General features: G+C 42.1%; 1 protein-coding gene across 2 annotated transcripts in view; it reads left to right on the forward strand.

Moving 5' to 3' along the window:
- HARS1 (histidyl-tRNA synthetase 1) overlaps positions 1–12,606 on the forward strand; it is an 824,052-nt gene that overhangs the window by 89,621 nt on the left and 721,825 nt on the right. For both annotated transcript variants that reach the window (XM_044069030.1, XM_044069029.1), the window contains one exon: positions 9,851–9,970. In XM_044069030.1, the coding sequence (XP_043924965.1) occupies positions 9,851–9,970 (120 nt within the window). The remainder of the gene's footprint in view (positions 1–9,850; positions 9,971–12,606) is intronic.

A 12,606-nucleotide genomic window follows, 5' to 3' on the forward strand; every position in this document is an offset into this window, starting at 1 on the left:
CTAGATAATCAAGACTATATGCAGAGATTTATTTTGCAGTGTGATTTTACTGCATCCTTGCCCTCAGAGCAAAAGTCTATATGAATAAAATTTTCTAATTTGACTTGTTTTTGAAACATGCTTTGAGAGGTGTACTTGAATGTGCAGATAAAGTCTTGAGAACACTGCTGCTTCTGTTGTGTTAAGACAGTATACTTGCTTACGTAATTAGAACTTCTCTGTTTGTTTAAAAGCTGAAATTCCAAATCCATCTTTTAAGTTATGAATTGGTGTTTGAGAATCTTGTGTAGAAGGGCCCGAAACAGTGGGATGACGGAGGCAATTTAATGCATGGGGTATGTAGGCCGTTTCATGTACCCACTTTCTCCCCAGACAAGGCATCTTCCTTCAAATGGCAGAACAAACAAAAATCCAAACCAAACCAAAGTCTGGGATCCAAAAGTAAAAGGCAAGAGGATAATTCTTTGAAACCAAACAAGGGATTCTTTTCCGAAAAATGCTCAACCTTTGAAAAAGAATGACTGTACAGAGTGATAAAGCACCCCTGCTCTCCTGCCTTTTCCCTCTCTTCCTCCTTCACCCAGGCTCACTCTCAACCCAGCATCCTGGCTGCAAGTAGTCTCAGAGAAATGGGTTCTGAGAATAATTCGGAGGTAATGTACTTTGCAGTGGGCAGAAAATCCTCCCTTTTCACGAAAATTTCTCCGCACCCAGCAGACCAGACAGAGCTGTTTCCTTCAGCTCTCCATCACATGGTAGAAGCAGGGGTCCCAGAACCAGTACCTGCTGTATACAAGGTAAAAGAATTTACTCCAGAATCATTTTGGTACCACAAAAGGAACACTCCTGGTGACCAGTCTTGGATTTGTCCTTTTGAAACACCTTAGAAATAGTTCTGAAATTCAAAGTATTTACCTTGTATTCTGTCAGTGTTGCTTCCAGACGACTGTTTAATGGTGATTGCAGATAATAAGGATGCTTATATTCCTGTTACTCCCAGTTTCAGGAATTGTTTGAGATTTGACATGTCTGGCTTGCATTATCATTTTTCTGCATTAACCTTTGGGCTGTCTACTGCAACTCATGTGATTACAGATTGTTTGGCCCCAGTAGTTGCATACTACAGACCACTGAAAAATAAGTGTATTTCAAGCCTGTATTGCACTTTAACTGGATTTATTTGAACTGATGCTTCATTTCTGCTGATTGTGTCTGCATTTTTTTTCTACACTTGAAATTCTGTTGCCGAATCTAGACTGTTTGGTGTTACTTTGCTCAGTACCGGTCATCTTCAATTAAGAGGGCCTCCCTGCATTCTTGTGGCAGAAATGTGTAGCTCTGGTTCCATCTTAGTTGGGGATTGCTGGTGAAAGGCTCAGTTTGGGGCTTTCCCACTGGTAGTTTGTCTTAAAACTGTTGAATTTTGCCTAGATTTAAGCCTCACATTTGTCCATAGCTGTGCATCACACAACCAAGGTTAGTGCTGCCTTGTATAGATACAAACACCTGCAGACTAAAATTTCCTCCAGACGTCTGTCAAAAGAACCCTCCCAAGTCCTCAGTTGCTCTGCAGGCAACTCAACTGCATCCAGAAAAAAGGAGGTCATTGTCCCACTGTACTCATCCCTCATTAGACCCATTATAGAGTACAACACACCATTTGGTATGTACCTCACAAGACATCTGCAACAGCTGGAAAGGCCACAGAAATATCTCACTAAAAGAATCACAGGCCTAAAGCAGATACCATCTAAAAAAACTCCAGCTATACTGTGTGGCATATCGTCTACTCAGAGGCAATCTCTGCTTAACATACAAGGTCATGTCAAACCCAGAGCTGCTGGCCATGCTACACTTAAAGAAATCCCAATCCCTCAGAGCCACACGCTCCAGGGATATAAACCTTGTCATCACAATGAACAAAACATGCTGGAGGGATAGGTTCCTGACCCAGAGACTCCACATACTCTGGAATAGACTGCCAATACATGTCAAGCAGAGTGCCTCCTTGGCCCTCTTCAGAAGGAACCTTTACGATTAGATGGGAGATAGGAAATCCACCCTGGGGATCAAGTCAGTCGCCCTGCTAGATAGGGGTCCAAGGAAGTAAATATTGTGGGAAGAAATATCCAGGGAATTGTTATGGCTAGGCTTGTATAGGCCCTAGGGCCGATAGCCTTGTACCAACCTATGAACAGAATAAGCCCCTCTGTTATTCCAACATCATAAACTGGTCTAACTTGCCCACTCTCCAGAAGTACTACTATATAAGCCTGCCATTATGGATGGTCACTTTCCCACAAGTTCTCCGGCCGGCCTGATTGACTTGGGCATCCTGAGGCAATGTAGAAATTGCTTTATGTGTATTGACAACCACTTAGTTCTGAAACAAACAAATACCATATATGTGAGATGTAATTACACTATCAATTGGAAACCGTCCTCTCATGTAACAGAAAACAAGACATCAGACAGGTTGTCAGCTCATGCACTTCACCTCTCACACAAGTTCAGGACGCACAAACTCAAGGTGCTTACTAGCAGCCAACCAAAAGATCAGAGACCTCCCAAGCGCACAAATCTCACCAGGTATAGAAACCACTGCATGTAACACACATATCAGTGTCTCACCAAATAAGCCCCTAAGGCAAAACACCTCAAAACCTAATGTCTTTGGTATAAAAGACTCCATAGTGAGACCCACAGATGTTCCCCTCACCATGCTGGACAAGAAGGTCATGGTCAGCTGCCTACTGGGTGCCAGGATCCGTCAGATCGCACATGCACTCAGGTCACTCAACAAGTACCATTATGCCTCTGTCTTAGTCCATGTTGGGTTGAATGAATTGAGATGCATCTCCCTGGACTATATGAAGAGAGACATGACTGAACTTTCAGATTGTGTCCCAGGCCGGTATGACCCTAGCCCTAAGCAGCATTCTACCTTCACCCAGGATGATGCTACAATATAAACAAAAAATGATTGACTTCAACAGTTGGCTGAGCTTCTAATTTGATTCTAGGGGCATCCATTATTTGTCAGCCTGGGAAGACATTGTTGACAGGCCACGGTGCTTTGCCAAAGATTGTCTGCATCCGTCTCCCCTAGGCTTTCGGATACTGTCTAAGGTGCTTGTCTCCCCGTATAGTGCCTTTTTTAGGCAATGTCAAAACGACAAAATGTTCTACATAGCAAATCCACTCAAGACGAACTCAAAGTTCTGTTGCTTAATGCTAGGAGTCTAAACCCAAAACTGCACCTTCTGGAAGCACTCCTCATCTTGAAAGAATGTGGTGTGTCTGCAGTTACTGAAACATGGTTCAAGGCTGCAGAGAACACCCCAGGTGTGCAAGGCTGCTATGCCTTCCACACCTTCTTACCTCAAAATGAGCATAAAAGAACCAAGCCAAGTACACCTTCAGATTGGTCAAACAGTGCAACTCTCTCAAACTACTCCATGCCCAATTAACTGTAGGCAAAACACCCTACCACATCATTGCTAACTGTAGGACCCCTCCATGAACCAAGAGATGCACAATGCCTACCTGGACTTATTGGAATCACTCTCTGTACACCTCAACACTTTTAGTCATGGGAGCTTTCGATTATCCCTCCATTGACTGGGTAACAGGCACAAGCTCAAACATGGTCACCCAGAGGTTCCTAGATTTTGTCAATGCAAGTGCTCTGGAACAGATAGTCTGCACCCCCACAAGGGGCTCTAATGTTTTTGACATAGTACTCACCAACATGAGTGGTCCCTGCACTGCCCCCTGTGTGATGCCCTCCTTGGTAAGGTGGGACCATAAATCAGTCTCATTCAAAGTAACTGTTGGACCCCACCCCCCAAAGGAACAAAAAAATTAAGGAACGTCTCCAAAGCAAACTACAGCCCACTAAGTGATGGTATAAAAGTGTTATACCCTCTGCAATCACAGGCAACAATGACTCCTATGCAGAGATGTACACACATGCCATGTATATTCATCTTAGCAACTGTATAGACTCTGCTGTACCTGACAGGATTAAAACGAGGCCCTCCCGAAATAAAACAAGCCACCTTGATGGACATCTAGTTTAAACAGATTGTATAACAAGGAAGAAACTGATGTCCAAGAACCAAGAGGCACCTGCCTGTGCAGAGGAAGAATTCCCTCCACAGACTGAACAAACAAATCAGAAGTCTTGTAAGGTCCTCTAAAGCTAGTTATGAAGCTAAAATAGCATCCCTAGCCAAGAACAATCATAAGGCTTTCTTTAAGTGTGTCCAAAATCTAAAAGTGAGTGCCCAGCTGTGTGCCGAATTGGTAGTAGATGGTACTAATCACATTGTACCGGAGGAAATTATCAACCTATTGGATTACAGATTTGGTGCAAACTTCACCCCCTATCCCCACCAGCCATACCCCAAAGCATACTTGACACCAGTTCTCTACATAGTATCTCTGCAGATCGTCATATCTGTGCTCTCAAAAACACTGCCTCAATAGGACCAGATAACATCCCAGGTTGCTTACTAAGCAATCTAAAACAGGACCTAACTGACCCACTTCCCATTTGCTTTAACCATAGCCTGAGAACTGGCTTTGTAGCAGCAGAATGGAGAACAGCAACAGTAATTTCTATGCATAAAGGGGGACCATCAACCAACCCTGGGAACTATAGAGCCATAAGTCTAACCAGCCTCATCTGAAAAGCCATGGAAAGGATCATCATGGATCTTATCAACAAGGACATAGATGACCTTAAAACTCTAGACCCAACCCAGTTTGGCTTTGTCAAGGGTAGATTGTGCTTCCTGAACCTGGTAAACTTCTTCAAGAAAGTTATGAAAGCCCTGGATGAAGGTAAGATGTTGTGTACTGCCTATGTGGACCTAGCCAAAGCCTTTGACACAATCCCTCACTCGGGTATCATTGAAAAAGACTCCCAGCTAGGTGTTAACCCTTACATTACTAGATGGGTAGCTAATTGGCTCAACAACAGAACACATACTGTCAGAGTTGGTGACTCCACCTCTACCGGTAGACCCATCGTCAGTGGCCTACCGCAAGGATCTCTACTGGGCCATTTGCTACTTGGAATCTATTTCTCAGAAGTCCAGGCTAAAGCAGATAGCCTTTGGCTTACTAAGTTCACTGATGATTGTAAATTGGGTACAGTCATTGAGTCCCCCAATGATGTTAATATATTATAGGAGGGGCTAACGCAAACAAATGACTGGTGCCAAAGTCACAGTCTAAAACTAAATACAAAAAAAGTCCACTATTATCCCATTTGGCAACGCAGAATTCCCCACTAATTACAATATTGACAGCACCCCTTTAAGTTCAAACCCAGTGCTACGAGATCTGGGACCACAAGTTGACAGTTTCCATGGTGGTATGGAAAGTCTTCTACATTGTGCATCATAAGTAAAGGCATTGCATCTAGGTGTAAGGATGTTATAACCCCACTTTACTCGACCCTAATCAGACCGTTAATAGAATACAATGCTTCCTCCTGCAGGTATCTCACCAGACACCTGCAGCAAGTGGAGAGGCCACAGAGGTTTTTCACTAAGAAGATACAGGGCCTTCAAACCATGATCTACGTGGATAGACTGAAAGCCCTGTCACTGTACTGTGCATCATATAGGTTACAGAGAGGCAACTTGTGCCTGGCTTTATAGGACAGTCTCTGACCCCGATCTGATGGAAATACTGCACATCTGCAAGTCAAATGGCATTAGAGTCACTTGCTCTAGGGGTCTCAACCTTGGCAGTGACATTAACAGAACATGCTGGATAGGCAGGTATGTCTCCCAGAGATTGCTACTGCTCTGTAATAAACTTCTAGTTCATGTGAAGCAGAGCTCCTCAATGACCCTATTCATACGCAACCTAGACAGATGGATGGGTGACTGCAAATTCACCCTGGGGGTGGCACCCATGTCCTTCATGGACAGGGGTAGTCGATGCTGATCTGTAAAGTACATCTGTCTAACCAAGGACAGTTGGGGCAACCCAGGTGTAACATCGCTAGGCTTAGAAAGGCTCTAGGGCCGCTAGCCTGGTAACTTCTTATGAACGCCAGGCATCCCCATTTTTCATTATTTAGACCACTTGCTGTTTTGTGCAGTTTCTGTATCCAGGTTCTTGGAGTCCTTAGGACAGGGTTGCATCCCTCCTTTCCCATCTGGGCTTCATTTTTTGAACGGTCAAAAGTCTTTCCTCACATCTCTCAATGGATTGTTTTCCTGGATTGTTTGATAGACACACTAAAAAAGATGACCACCTTGACGGAATACAAAGTTCTGACTTATCAGGTCATTTTCTTGGATTTCTCTCTTCTAGACATGGCCTCAGCAAGAAAGTTTCTCAAAATTTTGGGCATCATGGCATCAGTGATCTTCATGATACCACTATAGACTACACGAGAGAGATTCAGTGGTACTGGAACTGCTGGATCCACCACCTTCATCCCTTAGATTTCCGGGTATGGGGATTTGTGAAACACGAACTGCAGTGGTGGAGGGATCATCTGTCTCTGAATACAGACTCCCTTCTCTCTTCAGACCCCAGTCCAGTCTGTTCTTATGGGGAGCAGTGTCCATGGAAATTTAAGTAAAAGGCTTGTCTGGTCCTCAGGACATGGTAAAGCACATAAACATAAAAGAGATGTTGGCAGTGATTCATGCCTTTAAAGTCCTTCACCACATATGGACTGTGGGTCCTGTTCTAATAGTCAGACAACACTACAGTGAAGTGCTACCTGAACATGTAAGGCAGGTACAAGGTTGTACCCTTTTTGCCAGTTGGCAGTGATGGGCTGGGAGCTGGCTCTACAGCATTCTCTGACTCTTTGGGTCTCATACATTCCGTCAGAATAAAACATATTGGCAAACAGACTAAGCAAATCCTAAACAGACCCTCACATATGAAAGCTCCATGTAGTGGTCTTCCAGGACTCGATCCAGTTGTAGGGAACACCTGAAGCAGATCTGTTCACCTCTTTTCAAAACAGGCAATTGAAAAATTATTTTCAAGACATTCTTGCAGACAAGCTTGGAAGATGGATATTTTATCATTCCCATGTCAGATGAGATGTATGCATCCCTCCTTTCCAATGATTCCCAAGGCACTTCTAAAGATTCAGAAAAAATTACCAAAGATCATTGGGGTAACCCCCTTTTTGCCAAGGTAAAGTTGGTTCTCCCTTTTAATGGAACTGGCCAAGGGCAGTTACCACAAGCTTACTCACAGACTGGATCTCCTCACACAGCGTGAGGGGCGAATGGTGCATCCCAGCTTATACCAATTGCAACTGATAGACTGATTCTATTTTTGTACCTTTTGGGCACTAGTTCCATGAGGATGTGCAGCAGGTATTTACTCTTACATTTACAAATGGAAGAGGTTTTTTAGGTGGTGCCTAGCCAGCAACAGAGGTCCCGAGAGGATTTCGATATCTCTGGTTTTGAAATTTGTGTGAGTTTGATTTGCCATATGCTTGTATCAAAGTGCATCTTGTGGCCTCTCAGACTTTCTGCCCATGGGATACCCCTCTTTTGTCTGTTTTTTTTGGTCACACAGTTTATAAAAGGAGGGTTTCACATGAGACTCCCTTGAAAGCAAATTCCTCCACCGTGGGATGTCAACTTTTTTCTTGAAAAATTGACCTTGCCTCCTTTTGAACCTGCATCTCAGGCTGATTTTATGGCTGATTACTTGGAAGACTGTTTTACTTCTTGCTATGATGTCTGCAAAGCAAGTCTCTGCGCTGCAAACTATCATGGTGGGCCAGCCCTATGTGATTTTTTTCACAAGGATAGGGTTGTGTTGCACACTAAGCCATCATTCATGTCTAAAGTTGTTTATGAATTTTCCTTGAATCAAGTCTTCAATCTCCCACTGTTCTATTCTGATTCAAAAAAACAAGGGAGAAAAGATTTTACATACCTTGGATGTACTACCAAGATAGAACAAAGCTCAATAGGAATGTTGAACTGCTGTTTATTCCCTATACAGGGACCAAGAAAGGTCAGTCTGTCACTAAACAAACTGTTGCATGATGGTTGTCTTCTGCTGTTGTTTTCTGTGGCTCCTGCCATGCTAAATCTCCTCCAAGCAGGGTTAAAGCTCACTGGATGAATAGGGTCTTATCTTTTTCGATACCATATTGGAAAGAGATTAGCTCTTGAAGCATTCTAGAGGTGGCAGCCTGGTCCTCTGTTCATAACTTCACAAAGCATTACAAACTGGATTTCTTTACAAGGTCCAGAGCAGGCTTTGCTAGGACCATTCTCCAGGCTCCTGGATCTTGATCCTTCCACTTCCCAGGTAGGGTAAGCTTTGTGAATCTACCCAAAATGCCACAGAGGCAGTGGGAATGATTAATGTAGTACAGCCATGCAAGTCCTACTTACCTTTATTAGTAGATGTTTAAATTCCTCGCTGTCTCAGTGGCAGCAGCCAACTGCCACCCCCCACATTATGCATAGATGACGTAGGATTCTGCCATTTGATTTAGTTGTAGCTGATATTGTGGTTGGCTGCAAATTCACTCTTGCTAGGTGATTCTGGCTTCAGGTACTTTCCTTTCCTTTTCTGAGGTGAAAAAGCCTGAACATTTACTTCCCTCTCAGGATATACTCAGCCGCAGGAAGTGAGGAGGAGGGGAGTCTGAGCTTTTGAAATCTGGCCAGTATTGGGTTGCATTGGAAGATTACCCAAAATGCTCTGAGGCAGTGAGGAATTCAAACTACTGCCACAAGTACGTAGGACATATGCAACTGTACTTTTTAATACTGAACTAATTGTATATTTTTCTTTGGCAAATTGTCATTGAAGATCAGATTTTTTTATAACCTCCATCAACAATGTTTGCTGCAGTCACAAATATGTCACCTTTTATAACCTCTGTTTGCTTTATTTTTGTTGTTTGCATTTCACAGTTATATTGCATTGTCTGCTGTTACTGTTGTACCAACCCTTGATTTTTGGTTTAGAGGTATGAAGCCCTGACTGAGACCCTGCCTCCCCAAGTACAAGTAGGGACTCTGGTGCTGGGATGACAGAATGATCATTTCTTACCAGCTGACTAATCCTGGAGGGGTGGTGGCTCCCCATCCGCTAATGTACGCGAGTACAAGAGAAGGCTCGCATGGCAGGAGTTGTGGAATGCGAGAACATGGGTTGGTGGTCTAAAGCCAGTGTTGCTATCCCTTGTTAACATGTGTGCGGAAAAGCATGCACACGTGCATAGAACGAGGCATAGGAGGTAGTTGTGGTGACTCAAGTACTCGCCGCTCATCGACCAGTGCGGATAGAGCCTATAGAAACACCCTCAGTTGCCAGAATGCAAGTGAGAATGCAAACATTCCTCATGGCTACCTCAATGTCTGCCCTTCCAGAAGGCTATTACCCCCATACAGTACTGGGTATATCTAGTACCGGGGAATTAATGGACTTCTCTGTGGGAGACTCAGTGGTCGTCAGGCTCAAGAGCGAAACAATAAAGAAAAATATTGCTCTTTCACTACAGTGCTCTTCCTTGATAATTTAATGGTGTACAATTTCTGCTCTGTGGCCCTATTAACAAATGTAAAATAAGTAATGTAAATAGGTTGTATTTGTTTGACATGTCTTCCTGGTGAATACTTGGGCAGGAGATGGATATGTTGCCCCCCCTTGACTTATTGCTGCCCTGAAACAGATTGACAGGCAAGTAATCCAGTACATCTTTTGTTTTTTTTTTTTTGACAAAAGTATGTGTTCTCTACCTGTTAATTTGTTAATGTGGTCTGCATTTTTAAGATGAATTATACCCCACCTGCATTTTAATCTTATTTCCTTGTACTAATTTCAGGGTACCAGGGATTACAACCCAAAACAAACGGCCATTCGAGAGAAAGTTTTCAACATTATTATTAATTGCTTCAAACGTCATGGGGCTGAGACTATTGACACACCTGTCTTTGAGCTGAAGGTAATGTATGAACATACTTTATTCTGTGTATTTTCTCTGTATACAGTAAATGTATATTATGCTATTTAATTAACATTTTACATAGGTGCTATTCTGATACCCGTTGTTGACCTTTACATTTTTTCATGAACTAAACTGCCAGGGGCAGCTTCCCAATAGGTTACGCCATGATCATCTCAATGCAAAGAGACCCTCTTAAATCCTTCAGTTATTTGCTGATATAGGATATGCATGTTGTGTTGGGTGGATGTCCTTGTTTTTATTTTTTACACTATTATCTGCTAGGATTTTGTGTTGCATTTGTTCTCCTTTAGCATATCATGTTTTTGTGCTAGTATGCACAACACAAGGTATTTACCAGCATTTCCTCTATGTTGTATTTTGGTTGTGTAGTTAATTGATGTGCCTTATGTCATTCATGTCATAGAAATTCATGACTGCATGATGCAGAAGGAAAAGACTTGTATGACTGCAGTTTCAGCCAGCCTAGATCATTTTCTTTCATCACCTCTTGTCTGATTATTTCTTTTTTTGAATGTCGATATGGAGAAAAAAGGAAATAGGCTATCAGATCAGTAAGGTAAATCCCAGCCTGCTTCCAGAAACCTGAGAAATAATCATTTTTTTGTGGAAGAAAAGGGCACCAAACCCAGCATGTGATTAAAGGGAAACATTAATGAGACCCCAAGAGAGAAAAAAAATCTAAAGAAAAAAGTTTGAAAAAGAAGCCAAGTGCTTATCCACTCATTGTACTTCCTCAGTCAGAAATGAGAAAAAAAGACCTTCCTGGAAAAAAAAAAGATTCACTTTTAAGCTGCTTTTTGTCACTTGCCAGAGATGGGAGAATGTGTATGCTTTACAAATCTCATTTCTGCATTAGCAAAGTGGGGAGCAGTGGCTCATTCTTAGGGTATTTTCTTGAGATGCATATAGTACTAATCTTCTGTTCATCTACCTTTTGGTCCAGGAAGTTACAGGTGTATACAAAAGCCATCATCTTGGTATGAATGCTAGTTATTCTAACTCTGGCTTTTGCCTTAACTTGTATAAGTAACATTGTTCTGGGTAAGAGCTTCTTAACCATTACTTTACCAAACTTAAAACAGTTTGTTAATGTAGATGTTTGCTGAATCAAAAGACCCACTGCCAAATGGGGATCTGGTGTCATCTGTCTGACTGTAGCATTGAAATTGAGTTGTTAGTCGTGAATACTCCCTGAGGGGTGCACATTCACCAGACCATAAAAGAAAAAAAAATCTACCATACAGCAGTAGATACACACATCAAAATCCTAGACTGCCTCTGTTTTGTCTCCCGAGATGCCAAAGGACTTGCACCCTTCTGAATTAGATTATCTTATTTTCTGCCAGTATGACCTACCATATCCTTTAGGTCCCAGCCTTGCCTGTCATTAGGATTATGTTTTATATTCAGTTTGTCATCAGTTATTTAATGGCTGGAACCCCAGAGAAGCCTCTTTTTGTCATGTCTGTAGTTAAACCACCAGCTGTATTTAATCCCTTTACTTACATCAGCAATTTTGCAAACCTTTTCCATTGTAGTGGGTGTGTGATCATGGAAGACTTGTTACTTTGGACACACTCCGTCACAAACATGCACACACACACATATGCATGCACACATGTGCACGCGCACACACACACACACACACACACACACACACATACACGCACAAGATGAGCACCTTGATTACCCTCACAGTGGTGCTAGGACTGCTATGAAGAGAATGTATTTCTCTTTCTTTGTAGTCTTTTAATACAGACAAACCTAGACTGTTTCAAGGATGACAGCTACACAGTTACAATCGAAGAAAAGAGCAAAGTAAAAAAAAATCCATTTAACATTTTCTGCAAGGTAGGTAGACTGTGTGTGTGTGTCTTGTGTGTGTCTGTGTGTGTGTGTCACTGTTATAGCATTTAACCATTGCAGTTTTAATGCACCCATAGCATGTACCCTTGGACAGTGACATGGGTAATATTTATCGGTTGTTACCTATTCTTTAAAAGTCTAATGCATGTATACGTCTTATGTATCACTGCACTTGACACTTTGCTGTTTTCTGTGTCCTCGACTGTGATCAGATTGAGTGACCTATTCACTTAAACTAATTTTTTCCTGACTAACTACAGTTTATTCGTTCAGAAAATGGTCCTTTCTGCATAACGTATTGCATTTCTAATGTGATACTTGAAGCTGTCTTTTTTTTTAGGAGTCATTCTTGTTCAAGAAAACAACAGTGCTTCATGAGCCAGAAATGCTGTTGAATGTTTTTTTTTTTTTTTTTTTTTTTGTCATATCAAGTTGTGCTTATCGTTCTGTTTTTAAGTTTTAAAACCACATTTAGCATCAAGTACCTAATTACAAAACATTAATTTCTGCCACTTAATCGGATGCAGCAGTGGTTATTGTCAGAGAATGTCAAGTAGTTCGACAGAGAAGATTTCTCAGTGTGAATAGAAACTGCAGGACATGGAAACCTTCAGATTTACGAAGATTAAGTCAAGTGAGCGTTCAGATTTTACTGCTGGCCCCAGTTGCCTCTATCCCTTCTATACATTGTTTTTCGTTGCACTTCTGAAGACCTGTTATGCTGTACATTGCATCACTTCCTCTGG

Source organism: Protopterus annectens, chromosome 4.part0, assembly GCF_019279795.1.
Source record: "Protopterus annectens isolate FY-2018-M chromosome 4.part0, PAN1.0, whole genome shotgun sequence".
Taxonomy (NCBI): domain Eukaryota; kingdom Metazoa; phylum Chordata; order Ceratodontiformes; family Protopteridae; genus Protopterus; species Protopterus annectens.